Genomic DNA, 26,358 nt, shown 5'->3' with positions numbered 1-26,358 from the left:
TACTTTATAAAGCTTTAATAAGCACATGTGCATAAAAGTCAGACAATAAATTTTATCTAGGTTAAACATAAATCTGAGACTATTAGTAATATCATGAAAATTACATGACATATTGTCTTTTTTTTTTTTTTTAAGCTAACTGGCCACCATTTTCTACCAAGACCACCGTGTCTTAAAAAAGCAACAACTGACAGATCTTTCTTTGGAAGAGAGGGGAGGGAGAAAGGGTAGAAAAAGGGCCCAAGTTCCTGCTGTTTGATTGACTAGATAATATTTATTAATCATTTACTGCAGAAGCAAATTTTAATAAACTTGTAACTGATCAAAATGTTTCAGAGAAATGCATCACTGACAAGGTACTGTTTCTGACTGAAATGTGAGCCGGTTCCCAGATTTAGGACTTGTAAACTGCCTAAGAAATCAAGGCAGTAACACAATATTAATATTTAATCCACATTAAAGGTATTTTAATTTACATACATTCATAGGACACACTTGTTTTTTAAAAGGAAAGAGAGAAAAATTTATAGAATTGATCTTTCAGAGAGAAGAAAAACTTCATGCTGTTTTATCTCACGATCACAATTTAAGGAAAGTGTCGGTTTTAATATGCACATTTACCCTAAACCTGAAATATATATCAGCTTAGGTTAAAAAAAAAAAATTAAAATGCTGGGAGGAGAGGAATCTATTACATTGAAGTCCCTAAATAGTATATGAGATAATAGTTTTCATCAGTGTTTAATAAATATATAGAGTGTATGAGAAACATCAGTGTATTGTGAGATAACTATGTTCTCAAACTCATTTAGAGAAATGTCAAAAATATTTTGGGGGGAACACAGTGGTGAAACATTAAAATAAGATAGGTATTTTAAAACGTAACAGACAAAGGATGAGTGACTTTAGAATAGGGTTCATAACCTCTGTTTGAGAATAGGGTTCAAAACCTCTGCATGCATCCTCAAAAGTATAACAGTAATACATAACCTGTATTTACGCTTGCATTAAATAAAATCTTTAGTCTGTGAACTGAAATACAGCCGTTTTATTTTCGAGTTCTACACAAAATAGCCTAAAACAGAGAGAAAAGGGCTTTTATTAGAATGTAGTATTATTGATGAGCATGTAATAGCAAGAGCCCGCCTACATTTCTGGCAAGCAGCAACTATATTCTACAAACCACTGATGGGCTAAACAAGCTATTAATGACAGTTGCTTTTCAACATTTAAAATGGTCAGACTGTGTTGCCTGACCACAAGGACAAGTAGGTCATCACTCTCAGATGTTATACAATATAAGAAACATAAATGAGACCTCTGTGGGGAGAAAAAACCCACAGGTATGGCTCCAGAGTTCTTTGGCTATTCAACTATTAATAGAAAGCAAATCCCACTTAAAGTTGTAAATACTTGTAACCCATTTTACTAAAAGATTTATCATCACTTATTTAACTTTCCACCTACAGCTGAACAAGGTATTATTAGTCCTAGTGTCCAGCTCCAGCCCTGAAATATACAACTTAATATCCAGAACCCAAATAAAGAAGAAAAAAAAATTAGCCCTTTGCCACTCTCACAGAGTAAGATGATGAAATTTTTCACCCTGTATAAACCTGTGGAGTGTCTGTCTCCCTGGGTTTATGAATGCCCAACTAATCATTCACAGGTTGCAGAATCATACTCAATGAGTATATGGGGGAACATCTAGATTTTCCATCAGATTCAGAGGGCCTTGTTCATTGGACACATGTCTTTCAAGTCAATGCCTTTCAATGTACTTTTCTTTCTGGTGGTCACTGGACCAGCGGCATTAGCCTCACTTGGTAGCTTGCTAATGTAGAATCTCAAGTCCCACTCCAGACCCAGAGTTTAAATAATATCCCCAGGAGGTTCATATGCACATTAAAGGTGGTGAAGCACTGACCTAGAACATGTCCCCCCACCCAAACCCACCTCCAGTTATTTGACTTTTCAGAAAAGAGAACAAGGGAAGTTTAGAAATATCATACTGATCAGGATAATTCACTTCATTTCCTGCTGGGCATGGCACAGCAGTCCTTTCAAGCTAGAAACAACCCACAAAACTATTTTGACCTAAAGAAAATGACAACTTTTCATATAGCGCAACCTAATATATTCAGATCTCAATCCCTCTCCCAAGAGGAAAGGATAGCATTATTTTTATAGATTGCTAATAAAACAATCATAGCTATATTATAATCAAATGGCAAGGTTCTATCTCCTGTACACTTTCATAATTTAACAATAAAAATGCATGTTAATGTCACCTACTTGACTGTATTAAAAACACTCTAAAAAGTAAACCTTTTAACCCCCTATTACATAGTTCAATAAGGGTTACTACTCACTATATTATCCAGAATTTAAAAACATAGGATGGCAGAAAAAATATAGAGTCAGCTACCTTTGATATACAGAGAACTTAAGAGTCAATTTTCCACACGCTAGGACATCTTTAATAAAAAAAAGTCAGGAGCAACATCACCATCTAATAACCACCCACCTCCACTCCTTCAACCCTGCTGTGTTAACAGACATACACTGGAGCCACATCAGAAGGTCTTTAATTTGTATATGATTCTTCATCAAATAAAAAATACTATTTCCTTAAGTTCATTATAAAATCTAAGTACAACATTATAAGCAATGTTTCCACTCATTTTCTCTAAGCTTAAATAGATATGGACACTGAACTCTGAGATGTTTTATATTCAATTCTGCTGATATTCGGCAGGACCCTGTAGGAGGACTCCTGAGGATTCAAGGTCTATTCAACATTGATTTCTGACATTTTTCATTATGAATTTCTCATTTGAGGCAAAATTTTTCAAAGACATGCCACCCTGTGCCACCCCTGATAATGGCTGTAAGTTTAATACATAACTGGAAGTACAAACAAAAATCATCCACAGAAAAACAAAGTGCAACACTAAAATGCCAAAATAGTGAACATAGGCCTAGGATTTGGTGTTACCATAGCACCAGTTAGAGGAAAGGGGCTTGAAAAGGAGTGGGACCAGAAGAGGCAGCCTCAGGAAGCTGCTTCTGGGAGAAAATCAGGTAAACAGAATACATGTCAGTGACAAGAAAGAAAGTAGTAAGAAACAAACTGCTAAAGAGAAACAGGACATGTCAACCCCTTCCTCCCTGCCACCCCCATCATCATCTGTTAGAGAAATTACGCTTCGATGTACTGCAGAAGACGGCAACTCTTAAACTAGGAACCCTGTCTACAAAATGTCTAGGATTTCTAAAACGAAGGAAGGAAGGAAGGAAGGGAGGGAGAGAGGGAGGAAGGGAAGGAAGAAAAAGAAAGAAATCAAATCACCCTCATATAAAGCTACTGTAAGAAGTAACTAGAAAACGCAAATTAAAACATTTCAGTAGATGAAAATTCTTCCCCTAAAACCAACTACAAAGCACAAGACTCATTTGGACAAATAACAAAAAGAAAACCTAGAATCAGACATTCAAAAAATAAAAACAGAAATGGAAGGAAAAATATTTCAGATATGGAAAATACATTATAAGGTGCACAAAGAAGAATAAATTTGAACAAAAATTTAATAAGAAATACTGAATAAAAGCAGGAAAACAATTCAGAGAATAAAGACAAAGTAAAATAGTAAAAAGAGTCAGAGAGAAAGGGACCGAAATAGAAGACAAGCAAAGAAAGATTATATATTGGAGTCACTAAAGAAGAAAATAAAACAATGGAACGGACTAATATTTAATTCTATAATCCATGAAAATTATTTCTGGAAATGAGAAAACTTAAGTTTACATATGAAATTGCCCAGAAAAATTAGTCAGAAACAATCAACTTTGAGAATTATCCTAGTAAAAGCAAGATCAATGAAAAAATGGCAATGTCTCAAGGCAAAAAAAATCTAATTATTTATAAGGGTAAAAAAAATAAGGCAATGGGCTTCCCTGGTGGCACAGTTGTTGAGAGTCCACCTGCTGATGCAGGGGACACGGGTTCGTGACCCAGTCTGGGAAGATCCCACATGCCGCGGAGCGGCTGGTCCCGTGAGCCATGGCCGCTGAGCCTGCGTGTCTGGAGCCTGTGCTCCGCAATGGGAGAGGCCCCAACAGTGAGAGACCCCTGTACTGCAAAATAAATAAATAAATAAGGCTGGTACCAGAGACATCAAGAGCAGAATAATATCTCAAGAAAGTCAAGGAAAAAACTGTAAGCGAAGGGTTTTACATCCAGTCAAGCTGTCATTCAAGTTGCAAGACTCCAGAAAAACAGCTTGGAATGTACAAGATCTTGGAGAATAATGTACATAGGAGCCTTTCCTGAGGAATATACTAGTGGATGAGTTTTATACAAACAGGAGATAAATGGGGAAATATCAGCAAACAAACTGATGGCAAATATTTAATATATTTAATTTTAAAGGTGATTCTAAAACAACGTAAGCGTGGCTGGAAGAATAGTATGCAAACATTTTATATTCTAACAAAGTAGCAAAAAACACAGCAAGAAGAAATGGGAGGAAAAGGAAGAAAGGGAAAATACAACAGGAGCATTGTCTATAATGAAGGTAACAGGTGGGAGTCAAAGGATGTCATCTATAAGGTTAAACAGGAACAAGGGGGATTAAAACCATTATAAAAGGTATAAATACAAAGGTAACCAATAGAACAAAAATGCAAACCTTCCTAAGTTTCATCATCATAATTACAATAGCTCTTCAGAGACAATTCTCCATAACATTCTGTACATCTTATATCAGCCATCAGCCTTTGTTCAGAACTATCTTTTCAAAGATGTTTGGTACAGCAAACAGTCTTTGGTATAGCAAACAGCAAGACAGAGACAGAATATCCCCCTGGGCCAGAAGGCATGTTTGTTACCTAACTAGGATAATAAAGATAATGTCTTTCTCTTGGGCAAAGTTTGGGCAGATTTTCTAACAGCTCCGTAAAGAACTCCTAAATCTGGAGCCCCTCAGCGATGACACAAACCCACTGGGTATGCAGCATCACCCCATGGGACTTGGGGGTCAAGGGGAACCTATACAGCCATGAAGTATGTGCTACTTTTTGTGCTGTTAGTAAGAAAATGCTTTGTCTCTGACGCAGGGAATCTTGTGTCTTCTGTCAGCATGTATGAAAGTGTAGCAGGCATGCAAGTTGGGCTAAAATCTTAATAAAGGAGACACAGCTAAATAGAGAAAGAAATATCGTAAATATAATGATACACACAGTAATTATGGAGTGATTTACAGGATATACTGATAAGTGAAAACAGCAAAATAGAAAGAAGTATACACAATATGCTTTAAAAAAAATATTTATTTGTTTATTTTTTGGCTGTGCTGCATGGCTTGCAGGATCTTAGTTCCCCAACCAGGGTTCAAACCCGGGCCCCTGGGAGTGGAGGCACAGAGTCCTAACCACTGTACCTCCCGGGAATTCCTTACAATATGCTTTTTATAAGAAACAGGAAATAGGAATACATACACATATGCATATACATATATGTACACATAATTTTACAAAAAGCACAGGAAGGATAAACAAGAATTTAATAAAATATGCTACCTACAAGGAATAGAGAATAGTTAGAAAGGAAGGGAGTGACACCTCTCTGAGGATACTACTGTGTATCATATTTTGACTTCTGGAAGCATGTTAACATTATAGATATTCAAACATAATTAAATCTACAAGAATGGGAACAAAGGCACCTAAAATTGAATGCAAATGGAAACAAATGAATGCCACTATATTTCAAAGGAATAAACTACACTCAAGGGGAAAAAAAACTACAAATAAATCTTGAAATCTTTTATTTAAGTTTATTTTCAAAATATATAGCTGTACTGGAACTATTTTATGTATATTATATGATTGAGCAAATGGGTAAATGTATTAGTGTTGTTAGGAGTCCAGGTTCTCCCTTTACATAAAGGGAAATACAAATATGAAACGGGGGAGGACAAGGAAGAATTCTGTGGTTTGGATTGAAATTGGAGGTATCAGTATGACTCACATGTTCTTCAAAATATTTATCTACTTACCTACCTACCTCTATTTAACTATCTAACCTAGCACTGAAAGGTCCTAGAAGTAATGAAATCGCAGACAATGAGCATATCACATGTCCAGACCTTGATTCCTACAACACCATTTTCCTCTAAAATGGAATAGGGTAATTTGAAGAAATGGCTGATTCTGGAAGTGGGACAGGGAAGGTATAAGATAAGCCTGAAACATCTTGTTGTGTCAGAAAATGAGGACGTGCTTAAAAAAAAAAAAAAAGGGAGTATGTTGAAAGGACCCAGAAACCATCTTTAAAGAAGATTCTCTGGACAAATCTGTGACAATCTGAGTGTCAAAATAAATAAGAAAAGTAACTGATAATAACCTAGTCATGAGTCTTTGCTCACAATAAGTAAGTAAAATAAGAAAGAAGGATGGGCTTTTCCTTATAGTGGAATGCTGGCTGCTAAATATAGGGGGAGTGGTAGAGCTGGAAAAATCTCAATTTTGCAATCATCAGGCAAGAATCATCAATGGATGTCGGGGCACCAACCTTCAAAAGTTCTGTCTAGAATTTTAAACAGACATAGACTTTATGGGTAGTACACAAGTTTGTAAGAAGAAAAATAAAATGGTATTGGGGAGGGAGTAAACTATAAGAAATTTAAGCTAAGAATGATATGCTGGACAGTTCCCAGGAAAAGTTGGCAACATAGAAAAGAATGATAGACTAAAGACTGAATCAAGGGCTTGAGAAATTGTGACAAATAAATGAATTGGCCCTTGAAGAGGTTTCAGGGAAACAGAGTCCACCTATCTTATTCTTCTCTCCATACACCCACACTTGTTACAGATAACTATATATACCAAGAAGAGCCCATAAACAGAGTACAAAGACAGTGCAACCATATATGTGTTCTTGTGACAAATATACTGCATGCCATTTTTCTTAACTCATTTAAATTTATATGGCTTTCACCCTCTCTTAGAACAATGCTAATTTTCTATGATAATCCAGATAAATTTGAAAAGACAAGAAGGGTACATTAAGAAGAGATTAACTCCAAATGTGTGGGATGTTCTTCTCATTTTAATGTTACACCATATATTTTTTAAAATCAATCTATTAGAATCTATACTTTAATTGTATTTGGTATGCAGCCAATTCAAAGAAGGGGTACGTGTGCTAGAAGACAAGGGTTATAAGTATCTGTTCAGCTGGAAAGTGGAGAGACCAAACCTAAGGAGCCCACAGTTGCTAGACAGACAGGTTTCTTTGTGCTCAACCAATGAATTCTTAAGTTCACTTCCTTCTTAGGCAGTTATAAAGAATATCATTGACTTTACTGAATATTATTAGTGTACAAAGCAATATATATGTGTATATATGTGATAATATGTATTCATGTATTCATATTATTGTTAATAGTTCACAGTCAGTGGGTCAATTTTACAATGTCAAGTTATAGAATTTGAATGACTTAAGTAAAATGCATTAAAATCATCTACTTCCACTACCTGTTGTACTAATCATGGCTCTCTCACCCCTAAAATGCCTTATCTTTGAAATACATTTGATGTATGTGACCCAGATAAAATGAAATATAACTCAGAGTCAAAAATGGAAAAGGTTTTTAAATACTTTTAGCTGAAGAATTCTTTGTTCAGATGAAATCTTATTTTAAAAGGTTAAAAGTATACAAAATAACTAAAAGTGGGAACTATTCTGGCTAAAGTGGGCAGGGGAATTCTGGAGTGCCACCTGTTTTGGGGAGACTTCCTGGCAGCCCAAGGCAGTTAGAAAACCACTGCTGCATAAGATTATAAGTAGAGTATAAATGCATGAAATTGTCACTGAATGTAAGTTCATACTAGTGAGTATTAAAAAAATATGGAATTTAAACAAAAAAAAGAATCTAACTCATCTACTGATGAATATGAACCAAGTAAATATACAGTCTTTTTATTAAATAGTAATTTACAAGAGAAGTATAAAAGACAGCTCATTTTGGAACTATGTTAGCTGTTCTTCCTTGTTATAAGCTGTCAATTGATACTGGCATTAGATATCTTAGATTAATATTTTTATTCTGATGTCCACATGTATGTCCTAAATATCATGTGCCACAATGAAGTGATAAACAGGGATTCAAGAAATAATTTTTAATAATGAGAGTAACAATATTATTTAATTACTTCTAATCTGGACAAATATATATACTTCAATTTTTCTAACTAGTTTATTATATTCTGCTTTTAATAATTAATCTGTAATTTTTAGGATGATTTTATCATTTTTAAAAAGTCTAGGTTTCCTCAGTTTCCTTTAGCTATTGAAAGAAAAACCAAAAATCCTTTCTAACTCTAAAACTACTATTAAATAAAAATGAAGCTGCCTCTTGCTACTGTTTGCTTTGTGGGAGCAGAACAAAAGCACATTAATAGTTAACAAAGCTACAATATGATATACGAATGAAGTCTTGCATTAAAAAAGTACTTAGATTGTATTTACAAAAGAATCTCTATCATTAATTATTCAACGTTTGGATTTGACCAGAAACCAGAGCATGACTTTATAATGCTCTGTTTAAATGAACTACTTAATGTTGTAATGAACACTCAATGTGGTGAGCTCAATGAATTTTGGACCTGGTATAATACAACAGTTCTTCCAATTTTCTGATGAATTGACAGATTTTAATGTTAAGTCAGTTGGAATTTTACTTGTTTTAAAAATGTTTACTTAAACCAAAAATTTTGCATCTCAATTATTCTATATTCTAAAACTGAATGTAGTTTAAACCAATGCATTATTCATAAAGCAAAGACATCAGGAAAAACAAAGCTGTGCACTTCTTTCAAAGCAGTTAAATTGCTAAAACATACCATATTTATGCATGCAATATTTGATTGTGTTTTTCTTAAAACACAAGCTTGTTTTTGTCAGATCAAGATTTGCCAAAAATTCTACACCAAACACTTTTCTTTATAATTAAAGCAATCATCAATCCAAGGATTGTCATCCATTTTATTTCATCTCTACATCAGAAAAAAATGTAATTTAAAAAAAATTTTAATTCCCTTGAAATGATAAGATAAATGAAAATGTAAGTGCCTTCACGTAATAACAGTAAGCTGACCCTTTGGGAAATGGTTGACTTTCTCAATACAAGGTATTCAAAGCTCATTCAAAAGTGTTCATTTAGAATGCAGATATCAAAGATGATGCAAATGTTCAAGAGAAAATTAGAACTTACCAGATGTTCTAATACAGCTTTGATGCTTCCAGATTCCCTAAAATAGAAGAATAAAAGTTTAAAATAGTTGTTAAACCCTTGTCTGCTATAATTTATGTTTACCTCAAAAATATTTTACAAACCCTTATAATTTTTTCATATATCTTTCCTAATGTTCATAATAACATTGTTTTTAAGGACAAAACAATTTCCTTACGGAACAGATAATTTATTTATATCTAATAGTACTACCGCTAAAATTGATATTCGTCTAGTAGAAAGAATGTTTCAGACTTTTCAAAGTCAGTGGAGAACAAAAAAGAAATCAAATGTGTTATTTTACTATTTGCACACTGTCTTTATTTTACATTAGCTATTTCATTAGAGTTTATGTTTCTTCAATGTTTATTATGAAAATGTTCAAACATACAGATTCTTTCCACAATCTAGAGTCTACAATTGACATTTTACTAATTTGCTTTATCAAATATCCATCCATCAGTAGGTGCATTTTTATATAAAAAATGGCCACAAAAAGAATGTTTGTGAGTACATAGCTAAATAAGTCAATCTTAAATTTTTTCCTAGCATGAATTTTATCAACTTAGTGCCCACTACAAATCAGAACCTAAGACTATTGTAATATTTAAAAGCAAAAAAATCACCAACGGAAACACAAACATCAAATATCACAATATATTTTAAGTATTTAATTTCTTGCTTTTCACTTTAAAAAAGAGTGCTGATGAAACTAAAAATACAAATAACTGTGCAAGTAGCAAAGATAATTTAAATACACATTTGGTGAAATATGGCAATAGTGAGATATTTTTCCTGATTTCGGTCAATGCTAATTTATTAGTGACAAATGGACTTTGACTTTTCTCACTCCAACAAGCAGTATTTGAATTCCATCATTAACATCATGCCTTATCTGTTTTAACATAAAATTATACTTCTACCACATTGCAGAAAATAATTATGAAACATCCAACAACAGTACTGCATTCATGATGTTTAATCTTTTCCCCATACCTCTTTCTTTCTCTAAAGTGGCCCCAATTTTATTTCTTTTCTCTTTATTTCGTCTCCAATTTTTTTTTTTTGCCAAAAATCTACTTACTTCTGTTTCCTTTGTCTTGCTATACAATCTTTTCAAATTTCCCTATCTTTTCCCTTTGGCTCTACTGCTTGAAAACTATACTCATGGCTTCCAACCTTTGCTCTCACTGCCCAGTCTGGCATCCTGGGAATAAATTCCACTGTCTACTGATTAGTACTCATCTTTAGCCATTCTCTCTTCTGCTTTCTGCTTCTGGCAATGCTATATATTCAACATTTAAAAATTTAAGGATTTCTGAAACTTATCCTCTGGATGCAGTCCTAATGAAAAATGACAGAAATAAATTGTAACAAGGTGTCAGAGAAGGCCAATAGCTACATAAATAATTATTTTTACCTTTATTATTATAAAATTAATGTATTTGTTGGAGCTGGAAGTCAGATGAATCTTTAAGTTTTCACAAGGAAATTCTCATATAACCATTTGTGCAATTTAAAATTTAAACAAAAAGAATAATACATATAGTGAGACATCTGACAGTGTAATATGTACTTATGTGTATGTATACAGGTTACAATAAAATTAAACCTTCCTCCCATCAGTGACTCCCAATTCTCAATCACTGGTATTAGTTATTTGTTTGTCCTTCCAAAGATAGTCTATGCATGTGTATGCATGCTGCTGTGTGTGTGTGTGTTTCTCTTCTTCTTCTTCTTCTTTTTTTTAACCCAAACAGAAGCATAATATACACACTGTTTTGTACCTGAACGTGGCAATCTATCTTGGAGCCAAGTATATTTATACTATATAATACACATCTACTTAATTTTTCCCCCATGGCTACATTGTCACATCATGGTTCTTATTAGAAAATAATGCTGCAATATAAAAGAACAAAAATGCTCAGATTCAAAGTACAAGTCCATAATTCATTATCTGAAACCATTGGGGTTAGACATGCTTCATTAGAGTATTTTGGATTTTAAGAAAGGTAATAAGGTACATATAGTGTATGTCATAAAACACTGACAGCAAGGCTTGAAGAAGCATCTCATCATCATACATATTAATAATTCTGAAAGAAACATGAATGTCCACACAAAGTGGGATAAACAAAGACTATAAACAGCCTCATCTCAGGGTAGGTTTTGCTGTCAACTGACTTCGTCACAAACTTAGGGAAAATTTCCCAGTTTTCTGAGTTATTTGCAGTTTGGAATCAAGGATAAGAAAAAGAAAGAAAGGAAAGAAAGAAGGAAGGAAGGAAGGAAGGAAGGAAGGGAGGGAGGGAGGGAGGAGGGAGGGAGGAGGCAGGGAGGAGGGGGGAGGGAGGAAGTGGGGGAGAACAGGGCGGGGGAGAAAGTGGGAGAGGGAGAATGGGAGGAAGGAAGGAAGGTTGGCTAGGTATTGCTTTGTTATGTTTCCAAGTGATTCTTTAAATTAAATAATTCTAGGAAATATGCATTTTGAATGGCATGCCTGAAAGAAAACTAGACATCAACATTGACACTTGCCCCTTTCCTTTGCTACCAAACGTAAACAAATGTAATCAACCACAAGGTCTTGGTCCTTAATTATCACTTAGATTTAACCACTTCTTTCTATGTTCACAGCTATGTCTTATTTTAGGCCATCATCTTTTCTCTCCCTGATGACTGCAAAGCTTCTTAATGGGTCTCAGTGACCCCTGCCTTGCCCCATGTCAATTCATTCTCCATAATACATTAAGATCTTTGTAAAATGTAAGTTTGATTATGTCAATTTCCTTCTTAAAATCCACAATATACTACTACACTCCAGTTTACTAATTCCCTCTGTTATTTTGCCAAAGCTATTATCACATGGAAAGTGGCAGCAACAGCCATAACAAACTACTAACCTTGCTTTAATCATCACTGAACCACTCACTCTCTCTACCTGAGATGTTCCTTTTGTTCCAGACTCCTCTAATCCTCCTTATCTATCTAAAATATAAAAACATTCTTCAGAACTCAACCTAAACAAAACCTCCACTGGGGAAACCTCTTTTCCTCATAAATAAGGTACTGAACTCTCCCCATGTGTTCACATCACGAAGTTATCACACTTTATTATAAATACGTATTTACTTTCCCATTGACAACCACTAAAATGAAAACTCCTTGAGGACATGAATTACATCTTTCTAATTTTTATATCCCAGCATCTAATACAGTGCCTGAATCAGAGTTATGTATTCAACTAATAAGAGTCTGACATCTAGCCATCATTAAGACAAGCTTAGATAGTCAGTAGCAACCATCCCAGGTCTCTGGGTGGTCCTACCCAGCTCCATACCACTCAAAGAAGGCAACTGCAACAGTGAGTTGCTGTTTGGAAGAATAGTTTTGGGAGCTGTGTGTATGTGTGTGGTGGGTGGTAGGTGGTTGTTTCGCTTTGTTTTGTTTTGGGTTGTTTTTGATAAAGTAGGAAGACACAATGGAAAAGTGGTTGACTGAGGCCAGAGTAGAACAATTAACCTGGAGGAGCACAAGCCAGAGCCTAGACTTTCACCCTTCTCCTTAGATTAAAATTAATAGCCAAGGCAGCTGAATGTTGCAAGAAAATAAAAGAGAAACCCACAAGGAAAATTTTAAGATCTTTGAGGTGTGTAGGCACAGGAACAGAAAAACAACAAAGAAAGCAACCTCATCCAGAGAAAACAGATCGAGCAAGAATATAATAACATATTCAAAGATAAGGGAAGATTTTTAGAAACTAAATATGAAAAACAGTTATGAAAAAGAATCAATATGAGATAATGAGTATTAGAAATACAATAGTTAGAAACTCAGAGGATGAATTGAAAGCACAATAGCTACAGACCAAGAATAAATTAGTGAGCTGGAACATGGGGTAGAAGAACTCTCCCAGAAAGCATAGGAAAGGTATGAAAGAACAAACAAGAGATAAAATTAAGAACAGGAGTAGAAGTATGAACATCTATATAATAAAAATCCTAGAGGGAATGCAAAGACAAAATAAAAGAGAAGAATTATTTGAAGAAATAATGACGAAAATTTCCTAGATATAGAAATATTCAAATCTTAGATTGAAAGGGTACACACAGCAGTGAACAGGACAGCTAAAGAAAAATCCACAGCAAAGCATAATATAAGGATAATTAAGACTGTAATATTATAGATCAAGAGAAAAGTCTAAAAGTTTCCAGAAAGAAAAAGCATACCCCTCCATAAAGGAAGACTAGCACTGACATCAGACTTCTTAACACTAATGCTAGACGATGGCATATTAACTTCCAAGAGAAAGTGTTTAAAAAAGAAAAAGAACTGTAAACCTAGAATTTATATTTAGTGAATAAACTGTTATTTACATTAAAGGAAAAATAAAGCAATTTTCAGCATACATAATCTCAGGAAATTCAAAAGTTCTTAGGAATGTAATGCAATAAGAAGAGAAATAAAATCAGGAAGAAGCAAGAATATAAAGCAAGTAAAGGCTGGCATAGTACATAGTAACTATTGTAATCTTAGTAATCAGTGACCAAAAAGAAAACAAAAGAAAGGTCACCTAACAATCTAGAATTAAAATGCCAGAGAAGGGACTTCCCTGGTGGCGCAGTGGTTAAGAATCCGCCTGCCAATGCAGGAGACAGGGGTTCGAACCCTAGTCAGGGAAGATCCCACGTGCCGTGGAGCAACTAAGCCCGTGTGTCACAACTACTGAGCCTGTGCTCTAGACCCCGCACGCCACAGGTACTGAAGCCCGCACACCTAGAGCCTGTGCTCCGCAACAAGAAAAGCCACTGCAATGAGAAGCCCACACTCCACAACGAAGAGTAGCCCCCTGCTCACCTCAACTAGAGAAAGCCCGCATGCAGCAACGAAGATCCAATGCAGCCAAAAATAAATAAATTTTTTTAAAAATGCCAGAGAAGATTCTTAGATTGGGTATGAAACAAATCTAGCAATGTGTGATTTACAAGAGACAAAAAACAAAAAGGATCCAGAAAGGTTTCCAAAAAAGAGATAGTAAAAGATATAACCAGGCAAACATGAATCAAAAGAAAGTTGGGGTAAAATGACTTTAATGACAAGATATATTTAGGCCACTTCCCCCTTCATATATATATATTTTGATATGTATATATCATGCGATATACATACATAAAAGAAGGCCATTCTCTTCTAGTAAAAGATACAATAGATCAAGAAATTTTCATTTATATCCCGAGGGTTTGCATGTTTGTAAAGCTTAATATGTATCATAGATTGGGACACCAAAGTTTCAACAAGTTCTTCATGAAAATCAGTTTTCTTTACTTAGTCTTACTTTGGGCAGAAAGACAAGGAAGAGTGGCCATCTCAAAACAACGCAGATAAAGCATCATGAGTACATAAATACTACATTAGACAGCATGATGTATAATCCTGGTTCTAGAAGCAAAACAGTTGAATGAGCTTGGGTAATAATCCAAATTCTCTGAAGCTCAAATTGTTCACCTATGATGTGAAGATTTTTTAACGTTTGCTTTACCTAACACATAGGGTTGCTGTGAAAAAATAAGCAAGATAATGTATATGAAAGTACACTATAAATTGTAATGTGCTATAGAAATGTTATTATGGTAAATATTTAAATACAAAAGTCTTAAGAGTGGTTCCAAAACTCTTAATGAATTTTTTTAAAATAGAGAGGCAAGATTCAAGACATTGACAGAAGGATCTTGCAACAAATGGGATAAAGCCTGTCCTCTTGGTCTGTCTCTTGGGTTGTCCCTGTCATGACTTCATCAATATTTGTGCAACTCCTTTTGCCCTGTGCTGAAAGCAGACTTAATTCAATTATAGGTCTCAAAACTGATAAAATGGTCCTGAAGTGGAAAATGGGAAGAGATTATTGGCAAATGAATAAAGATTTGTATCGAACTAACACACAGGAGTACAGCAGGTCTTTTTTTAATCATTCCCTGTCTTAAATCTTCTGGGAACCATGAGTTTCCCTTCCCCTCATGCAGCACATCGATTTCTGAATTAGACTGCAATATTAAATAATTAATATACTTGCCATGATTGATGTTTTGCATTAGTTGAATATTAGGTTATCAATCAAAATCCACTTGGTTTAATGTAATAATATTGAAAAAGTGTCACGGGCTGTTCATCCAATTTGTAGTTGAGGCAGCACAGATAGTAATGTTGGCATAACACGAGGCTTTAAAGCAGGAAATTCAGTGGCTCAACATGTATGAGGCAGACATTTTGAAACTAACTGGGAGAAGACTGAGGTTGTCCTAAATAAACCTTGTGGCACCTGTCAGTGTCAGTGTTAGTTCTTCCAGTAAGAAGTTGCCATACATCAATCATACCATGGCAGGCAAGAAAAGAAATTAAAATAAAGCTACTGATTTACCTTTGTGGCAAACAGAGTTCATCATTTTGCCAAAGGAAGCATGCTCTAAATCTGGAAATTGTTGCTATTATAAAGTTTATATAATCTTAAGAAATTTCTAAACAAATAGACTAAGATTTTTTAGATCTAATCTTACTTGGAAGGGATTAACTTTTTTTTTTTAATATGAGAACAAATTACACCAAAGTGATCATTCAGGTTTTATAATGGTCTAAGGGAATCTGGTCAAGGAGACACAATTAATAATGATATTTATTTTGAAAAAACAGCATTCCTTTTGATGATGGCATTCTCCTTTCTCTCAATATTTTATATCAACATTGTCAAACTACTACCTTAGAAAAATATTTTTAATCACTTGCTTCTCCTAGTACCTAGTAAAAGCAAATTTTTCTCATCATTCCCTATTAAATCAATCTAAAATCTATTATGAATTTACTTATAAAAGTAATATTTTACAACATTAAATAAACAAAAGACATCCAAAAGAAAAGTAAGTTTTTTGGGTGGGAAGTAGAAAAGTAACAAAATAAATATAAACCAAAACTATTTCATAAAGCAAGACAAAATACAGTATTTAGTTATAAAATAGAAACTATAATACATGTAACTAAATAAAGTAGCATTAATGTCTCATTTCACTGACCAAGAAATAAAAGATTAAATGTATTTATAACCAGTAATGTATTGATATATGTATTAACCCACATAAAATACGCACATATACAATAATTATGAAAAACAGAGTTTAACTCTTAATAAAAATTTTAACAGGTTTTTGGTTATGAACTAAGCATATTATTCACTTTTAAAAGATTAGCATGCTGCAGTTTTCTACAGCTATAAGAGATAAGATCACAGTTAATTTTTGTACTCTTATAATGGCAGTCAAAGTTTTTAAAAGCCTGAGTTATAAGTTATAAAAATATATACATCTCCTATCTCAAATTATAATTGATAAATTTTCACATGTATAAGACCTTTTTCTGTTATGTATCAAATGTTATGATGAAAACTTTGGTAATACTATAAATCTAAGAAAAACTTGGTTCAAATTCCAACTCTTATACTTAACTAAATAACTGTCAGGATATATACCTTCTCTAATTTGCCATTCTTAAGTTCAAATCAAGGATTAAAAAGATAATTGGCATGCATATAGAAGTCACTCAATAATTACTCGTTCAATATGACAGACTAAATAATGGACTGTATTCTACTTTCAAAATCAAGAAACATCTTTACAGATGTTAGCTTTTTTAACCACCTTAAAATCTGTTTCAACTGTAATACCTATAAATGAAAGTCTACTTTTCAAATAAATACAAAGAGCTTGGCCCAATGGCTAGCATCCAATAAAAATACCATGTATATCTTGACATAAGAACATTCTTCTAACCTGATCTCTTTGAAAGGAGGCAGAATTAAAAAGTACACTGAAAAGAAGTAAGCAAAAATAATTTCTTAATTACCTAATTTTTTTTACATTTTACCTCCAATAACAAAAACACAGACTATCACCACTAAGTTCCAAACTAGAATTCTTAGTTTCAACTTACTAGGTTTGGTTAGAATTCTCAGCACTTTTCCCCTGACTGGAAAATATCTTGCAAATTAGTGGATCTAAGTGTATATTCTTTGGTTACCACAGTTCAGAATGGTAGTTTTCAGACATTTGCTTTTAACAGGTAGTTATTGATCTGACTGATTATTATTTGCAATAAATTCTGCTCTAGAACTTATAAATCATGTGCACAGACAAGTGTACTATGGTTACTGAATTTTATGTGTACTGTTCTAAGATTCTTTAATTAGGTTTACAAATATTAGTGAGCATCCATTACATCAGGACAAGTTTAAACTGAACATATTAAACAGCTGAGGACTTACGATATACACTGAGCTTATTCCAATGGGAAGGTGAACACTAAGTTGGTATGTATCATAAGTTATTTACAGTTATTCAGGTAAAGAAGTTCTGCATGTCACAGAAAGGGCCTACATGGGAAAGAAAAGAGATTTCAATATTTTTCAAGTTATGCTCTAGACAACAGTCTCAGATGTAGAAAAACTAAGAGAATTCATCACAAGTATATCTGATCTAACAGAATTGCTAGGGGAAGTGCTTCAGACCAAGGGAAATTATACTAGAAAGAGACCTGGAACATCAAAAATGAAGGAAGAGCAACAGAAATATATTTATTGAGCACCCTCATACCTAGGCTCCATGTTAAATTCTGAGTAGATAATAAAAACAGTAACAACAAAATAAGCAAACATCAACAACAAAAAGTACCTTGGATGTTTAAACTGTACTGTCAAACCAAGACTAATGCATGAAATAGTTAACATCCAAGCCAGGCAGTGAAACTGCATGTGAACATGCTACTTATCTGCTATTTCCACATGCAGCACTAAGGTTCATAATCATTGACAATCTTCTTTCCCACTGAGGCCAAATGTAGCTCAAGAATCTTTCTCAACACTGTGCTCTAAGGAGTCACTGCCAGTTGTCTGCAGTTAGCAAGTGAGGTACAACCTATTCATCACCACTCCCTTCAATCCATGTTCTTGACCTAAGTTCAAGAGAAGTTCAGAAGAAGGAGAAATTGCCATATGTGTTGGAATGGTTGGGAAATATTTAAACGAGTAGGGGTAATTTTAGCTGGATCCTGAAGGACTGACTGCATTTGAGCAGAGTTGGTAAGCAGAAAAGAAGAGGCAGGAAGAGCAAGCCCAAAGGTCCCACATGACCTGTTAGAGGTCAAGTAAGGACAGTAGCCTGCCCAGAGTAGATGTATTAAAAGGTCATATTTCTTTTAGTCTTTAATTTTAAATAATTTTTATTAGGTAAGTTTTCTGGACTATCATGTACTGTTGTGCCTGTTGTTTAGTATGGGGAGGGGGGAGTGGTGAAGAAAGGAAAACCTAATGGGGCAGTAGAAGCTAAAAGCTATATGCCCTGGCCAAGCAGTGCATCCTGGTGTGGTACTGCATCCACCAGAAGAAGGGACAGCTTTTCCTAGTATGCACAAAGGTGCCATATGGACTAGCAGTCCCACAAATAATAAGTGCTTATTATAGAAAAATTCAAAATCACATCTGGTTCTAAATGAAGAATAAAATAAAAATCACCTGAAATCCCACCAGCCAAGATAATACCTCAAGGTATTTTAGTATTTTCCTCCCTTCATATGTGTACACACAAACACACTTTTTTCTTACAAATATGGAATCACCATTGATTTGTTATGTACATAGCTTAGATTTTTTCACTACTTAATTATATATTATAAACAGCTTCTCAGATGTCAATAAATATATTTACATATAATAGTTTTACTGTTTACATGCTATTCTGTTCATAGATGTACAATAGTTAACATATCCATTAGTGTTGGACATTTGAGTTGTTTCTGATTTCTTATTCTAAATAAAACTAGGATGTAAAAAAAGAATAATTTGATCATTAGATTTTAAAATCATTTATGAATTTTATATTATATTATGTTTTGACTTCCATTCATCCATCCTTAAGATGTTACTGAATAGATGATCAAAAAATTAGGAAGTAAACTAACAAAGTGGAGGACACTTAATCCAGGAAATGGGGAAACATCATAGAAGAGTCGTGAAGAGAAACCGTCCCAAGAAGAAGGGGAAAGGAAGTCCCAGAGTGACAGCTCTACAGAAGGCCTGGCTGAGCCTGGGACAGGAAATACAAAAAAAAAAAAGGCATGAGAAATGGTTACATACTCTAGGAAACAAAAACGTATACAAGGAGCCATAGTACTTGGATCATCAATGAATGATATTTATATAGTCATAGTAATGTAAACATGGGTCATAATTCAATAAAAAATAATTATAAGATGGTAGAACAGGTGGGGTAGGGACTGTAAAAGAACTAAAATGTCATCCAGCATTACAGGCTTTTAATAAATAATGCCTGAAATTGACAAATTGATGATATTTAGAACAATGGAGAGATTCTGCCAAGAATTAAACTTGCCTGCCTCTGGGAAGTGGGATAACAGCAGTCAGGGAGACAATAGGGGATTATTGTTTAATTATACCATGTTGTGCTACTGACCTCTTAAACTGTATGTATGTGTTAATTTAATGGAAGTTAAAATTAATCTTTATTCTTAAAAAAAATAGAGAACCTGGCACATCAGTGGTGCTCAAAAAAATAGAAGCTGTCTATTCTCCTTAAAATTCTGAAATACATCTGGAATGTGTTCATCATTTAGCTTTAGTTCTCCCAAAAAGCAGGGTCTGAGACAAGGACTGGCAGGCAAGTGGTTTATTTGGGAGAATGACCCCACCGAGTTCAGAAGAGAAGGAACTGGAAGAATGAAATACAGAAAGAGGAACAACTAAACCAAGCATGTGTTATTAAGCTGTTATGCTTCTGTGGGCAATTGGAACTCAGTCCTGCTGAAGATCCTCTGAAGAACTATGTGTCTCATAATTGTCTGAAATTGCAAGAGAGAAGTATTTATCTCCCAGCTCTGGTCTTCTGTTGGTCAAGTTTGCCCCACAGAATGTTAATTCCCTAGCACTTCAGACTGCCCTCCCATACTACAGCAGGAAGCCCAGGGCAGAAGGCAGGCGATAAGTGATGCAGCTGAGTGAGGCATGGTCAGACCACACCTGCACATAGCTGTTTGCTGACGCAATGGCCAGAAGTGGAATACAGACTGAAAGGAAGTAAGCTGGGGGACAAAAGATGACCAACATGTATGGTTAGATGAATATACATATGCAAATTCCAAGCTACCTCTTATTTACCCTCCACAGTCCCACTTTCCCCTATACTCCCCAAATCTAAAAATACCTTTGGTGGGGAAAGGGGGAGAGGAATAAATTTGGAATTTGGGATTAACGGATACACACTGCTATATATAAAATAGATAAACAAGGACCAACTGTATAGCACAGGGAACTATATTCAGTATCTTGTAATAACCTATAATGGAAAATAATCTGAAAAAGAATATATATATATATAGAAAATCAACTATACATCAATAAAAAAACTAGGATTAAAAAAAGAATAATTGATCATTAGATTTAAAAATCATTTATAAATTTTATGTTATGTTTATTTCACATGGAGGACTGGGGTAAACAATTTTTAAAGGGGGAAATAAACCAGTATATTTCTTCTCCAGTACTTAAGCTTAAATAATTTAAATTTATATAATTATTACATTTGCATAAATATAAATTTGGATTTAAATATAAAGTATAGTTATCATTTATAATATTTAAATACAATTAAATATCTACTTTCAAGGAAGTTCATTATCATAAAATAATGTTCCTACAGCTTCCTACAAGCAGTATCTACCTATACGTAACAAAGTAAACAATTCTAAATAGAAGATAATAAATACATATAAGTATTCTACTAGTGTCTTCAGCTGCTAAAACTGAGAAAATGCAACACATGTATATTTTTCCTAAGAAAAGCAAACTTCCAATAACTCAGAAATTGATTATTCAATTACTAAAGTCTTTTGTTGCTTTTTCTCTTCCCTCTGATGTTCTCCTTTGTAACTACACTGATACCCTAAAAGGAAACAAAAAACTAAGGTATGAATTTAATCTGGTAAGCACCTAACAGTGCTAGGAAATAAAACTACAGTACTAAAATTCTTTCTTTGCTTAGTGAATCAAAATAAACTCCTCAGCCTATAATTCAAGAGTCCCCTCAAATCAAACAATTTGCCATTTCCTAAAGATCTCTTTGCACTTCTCAGCACTTAAATTTTTGATCATATTATCTAAGTAAACTGACCTTCTTAGAGATTCCGCCTCTGAGGAAATACTGAACAGTATGTGCCAAGCGCTGTAGTAAGTGCTTTATATCGGTTAGCTCATTTAACCCTTATAATGTTATTATAAATAGATAAAATTATTATCCCTACTTTATAGATGAGATAACTGAGGCTTAGAGAGGTGAAGTAGATCACACGGTATACCACTCAGCTATTAAAAGGCAGATGTGAAGCCAGGCAGCCCAAGTTCACTGCCCAAATTTTAATCAAGAGAGAATTTACTACTGTCTACCTGTAAAAGCAGTAACTTTAACAATGAAACAAGATTTTACAGTATTCTCCTACTAGAACTATGATTGGGAAAGAAGCTGCAAAGGGGTAAGGATTTAAGTAAAAAAGAACACTGACCCTTAAAGATAGACTAATATATACCAGGTGCTGAGCCTGGTCATTTACACTTATAATCTCATTGAATTCTCACAACATTCACAAAAAGAAAAATATGTATAAATGGCTAACAAACATTCAGGGAAATATTATAGTGCACAGATCTGCAAGATAAAACTAAATGCCATTTTTCACCTAGGAAACAAGCAAAGATGAAAACAAATGATAATGTTTGTAGTGCTGGCAAAGGTATGGGGAATCAGGACCCTCATATGCTACCTGTGAGAGCAGAAAATAGTAAAAGCTTTCCAGAGGACAAGAGGAAATGTTCCACATTTTCAATAATACACATAAAGCCTTTGACCTGAAAGTTCTACACCTCTGGGCTTAACCCAACGTTAAGAGTCACAAGATACTAATCACTCCATTGTATTTAATATAAGACAAATAACAACAACAACAAACTTGGAATAAATTAAGTGCCTAATAATGGCAAACTATGAAATAAAACATGATAATATCCATACAACAGAAAACCATATACCATTAAAAATTATGATGGGGCTTCCCTGGTGGCGCAGTGGTTGGGAGTCCGCCTGCCGATGCAGGGGACACAGGTTCGTGCCCCGGTCCGGGAGGATCCCACATGCCGCGGAGCGGCTGGACCCGTGAGCCATGGCCGCTGAGCCTGTGCGTCCGGAGCCTGTGCTCCGCGGCGGGAGAGGCCACAACAGTGAGAGGCCCGCGTACCGAAAAAAAAAAAAAAAAAAATTATGATGTAGTTGTATATTTCCATGAAAATGTTCTTATGGCATATTGAGTTTTTAAAAAGAGCCTATTACAGTATGGTATGATGTTATAGTTGTTAAAAGAAAAGTTTTATACATGTATGTGTATAATATGAGTATATATGTGTGTGTATCTACATGTAACTGAAAGGTTACAAACTAAAATGTTAAGAATATGTAACAATGGATTCTGACTGATTTTTATGTTCATTCTAATGCTTTGTTTATGTGTTTTCCAAATTTTCTTCCATTACTGTTGGTCTAATTTTTTTTAAGTTGTTTTTTTTTTTGTTTTTTTTTTTTTGTGGTATGTGGGCCTCTCACTGTTGTGGCCTCTCCCGTTGCGGAGCACAGGCTCCGGACACGCAGGCTCAACAGCCATGGCTCACGAGCCCAGCCGCTCCGCAGCATGTGGGATCCTCCCAGACCAGGGCACGAACCCGTGTCCCCTGCATCGGCAGGGGACTCCCAACCACTGCGCCACCAGGGAAGCACTAAAGTATTTTTTAAAAAGAATCCTCACAGCAGCTCTATAGAGTAGTACATTATCTTCATTTTGTAAATAAGAGATCTGCTTAGAGTAGAGTAACTTACTTAAGGCAAGAAAGTAACTTGCTAAGATGACCAAATTTGCTCTATCTGGATCCAAAGCTCATACTTTTTCTTTTTCAATAGAAATGCTGCCTGCTGTATTAGATAAAATAAGCCTAGGTCTATACTGAACCCACACATTCCCTGTTCTCTCTACCCTTGAAAAAGATCCATAAATTATCTGTGTACATGCCTGTTATCTTCAGTGTTCGCTTTAAAGACTCAGTGTACATTTCTGTCCATCTTTAAACTCTCTACAGTGTTTAATACCAATAGAATCTTTCTAAATTTGATACATGAATATATAAGATACAGATGAATTAAATTTAGAGTTGGAGAACGTGAAACTGGAATAGAGCTAATGTCCATAATGCATGAGATAAATGGAAATGGTAAGCCCTTTAATAACTGATCCAGATTGGTCCAAGTTCTGCCACATTCCCTTCCTTCCCACTTTATCTATATTAGTTTTGGTTCCTAACACTTCACACCAAAATTCCTCCAGCACTCTTCTCCCTAACGTTAATGTCTTCAAACCCCAAGTTCATGTCTCTGTCTGCTTTACAACCTATAATATCTGGCTAATAATTTTCTGCTACTATCCAAAATGCACCTCTTCTCAGACCAGTCCATTATCATTTCCATAATTCCTTTTTTGCTCATGCATTCATCTACCTAGAACAGTCTTCCTCTTCCTTGATACATCTTCAAATTCTATACATTTATTGCACTAGAACCAAACTTCCACTTCTACTATTTTCATAATAATTTCTTACATTTCTAAACATATAGTCACTCCTTGCATTCAATAAATAAGTCCTAGAAACTTCCAAGTACCCTAAGTTGTGAATGTAATAATGCATGTAAAGTGCTTGGTGGATTACTCTTAGCATATATTACTAATTATTATCAACATCATTATTACTATGCAGACCCTTCATGAGCATTGCTCAAATCATTAAGATCAGAAGGAAACAAAGCCACTCTGAGATAAAATGCTGAGCAGTCAAATGGTCTCATTCACCAGCTAAGTGACATGACTCCTGAACATCATCCTGCACATATGCCTTAATATCATGACACATGAAAATTACAAATTCTCACATGCAACATAGGCCCCCTTTGAACAGACAGAATATTAATCTATGGCTACCAAGGTCAACTGCGTTGCCCTTACAGAAAATTCTCCATAGTCTAGCGCTTACACATTCAGTACTTATTTTATGTGGCTTCTATGTCTGTATCCATTCCCCAAGCCAATTATTTGTTTAAGTAAACCTTCTGCTTTGTTACCACATGAAGCTTTTTGGTAAGTATAGATTCTTGGTGTTCAATGTCAATCAAACTCTAACTTTCCCAATACTATACATTAAAAAGTCTTCAGGTCTTGGGATATGGTTAATTAAAACAATTTATTTACATATCACTAACATTAGCTAATGTTCACAAAATTAGAATTGGAAGGTCTCATTAGGAAAAGCAGAGAAGGAAATAGCCTAACAAAGTGTTATAAATGCTACATTAGAATTCTAATTTCATGAAAGTGTTTCTTGGGGGACTAAGAGGCTGGGGAAAAGGTAGAAACTGTGGACAGCAGAGTCCAGGAAATACTTCATAGAGGTGATGCTTGAGATTCCTTTGAACAAAGGCCATTCCAACCGCAAGGTCTCTGGAATCAGCTCCTCGGGCTTCTTCGAGGACTTTATACTCTTTCAATTATCTGTTCTCTTTCTCCTACCCTGTACTGCTACTGCGGAGCAATCGGGGTTAAGGTTGTGAGTTAGGACAATGAGTCAAACTGAAAGTAACAATCAAAGCTTTATTTACTTACTTACAACAGTGCAACCAAGAGGCAAAAAAGAGTCTAATGTTCCATTTTTCCCTCAAAGAACAGCATGGGCGAGGGTCAGGTGGATTCACTGGGGCGGGGAGGGGGGTGCAGGTGGCGGGGGGTGGGAGGAGGTGAAAGGGAGAATGGTTGTCTCACTGCTGAAGAACCCAGAGCAAAAGGCTCTTACTTCTTTATGGACCAGTGAAGCATGGGGAGGGAAAGGGGGAAGGGCTAGGAATGGAAAAGTACTGAATCAAAGTACAGAAAAGTACCTCAGATCACAAATAAGGAGGGCTCTGAATGGAAGCCCCTGGGCTAGAAACAAGAATGCTTTATGGTTGGGTCTAAAAGATCACACATACAATTTTGGCCTGGAGCTGGACTCCTCAGCTACCATCCTACTTACTTCTCTGCTTCCCTCAAACTTTTAGAAAGACTACATAGACACTATGTCTCCACATTCCTACCTCCTAACACATACAAAATTTTCTCTTGCTAAAGTCATCAGCGGTTTCTCCATGTTACCGAGTCCAAAGGCCATTGTATCATCCTTGTCTTTATACACTTCTCAGGAGCATTTGACACTGTCAAACTCTCCCTCCTGCACACTCTCTCCTCACTTGTCTTCTATGCTTTTACATCATTCAGGTTTCTAACCTTTTTTCAAAAAATGATTCAAGTCTCCTTTGTAGGTTCATGTTCCTTTCGCCAGCCATCAAAGTTAGAGTTCCTCAAGGCTTGGTCCTCGGCCCTCATCTTGTCCTATACTTTCTTTCCAATTAATCCTGCCCTCGTGCACAGCATTAATAGCAACCCATAGGTAAATAACAACAACAATAAAAATCACATAGTCCTCAGAAGCTCCAGATCCATTCATCCAGCTATCTATTTAACATCACTATTTGGATGCATCAAAAGTCAAAAACAAAAATTTATACTCAATTGGCCCAAAACTGAACTCTTAAGTTCCTCCTTCAAATCTGATTCTTTTCAGTATTTCTTATTTTAAAAAGGAGTCACATCATTTATCCTAAAGCCAAAAACCTTGGAATTAACCGCTTTATTTTCTTCTCTCTCTCCCTCCACAGGTAATCTGTCACTAAGTCCTATTGCTTCTACCTCTTAAATAACCATAGAAACTATTTATCTCTACTTATCAATTGTCACCATCCTAGTTGACCTACCATCACCTCTGGCATAGTCTGTCTTAATTCCCTCCTAATTATTTTCCTCTCTTCCACTGTTGTTTCCCTACCATCCACCT

General features: G+C 35.0%; 1 protein-coding gene across 2 annotated transcripts in view; it reads right to left on the bottom strand.

The window, feature by feature from the left end:
- RSRC1 (arginine and serine rich coiled-coil 1) overlaps positions 1-26,358 on the bottom strand; it is a 464,476-nt gene that overhangs the window by 223,216 nt on the left and 214,902 nt on the right. For both annotated transcript variants that reach the window (XM_032631166.1, XM_032631165.1), the window contains exon 5: positions 9,279-9,315. In XM_032631166.1, the coding sequence (XP_032487057.1) occupies positions 9,279-9,315 (37 nt within the window). The remainder of the gene's footprint in view (positions 1-9,278; positions 9,316-26,358) is intronic.

This window comes from Phocoena sinus, chromosome 4 (assembly GCF_008692025.1).
Source record: "Phocoena sinus isolate mPhoSin1 chromosome 4, mPhoSin1.pri, whole genome shotgun sequence".
NCBI classification, from domain to species: Eukaryota; Metazoa; Chordata; class Mammalia; order Artiodactyla; family Phocoenidae; genus Phocoena; species Phocoena sinus.
The sequence above is the reverse complement of the archived record's forward strand: the minus strand, read 5'-3'. Positions and strand labels throughout refer to the sequence as shown.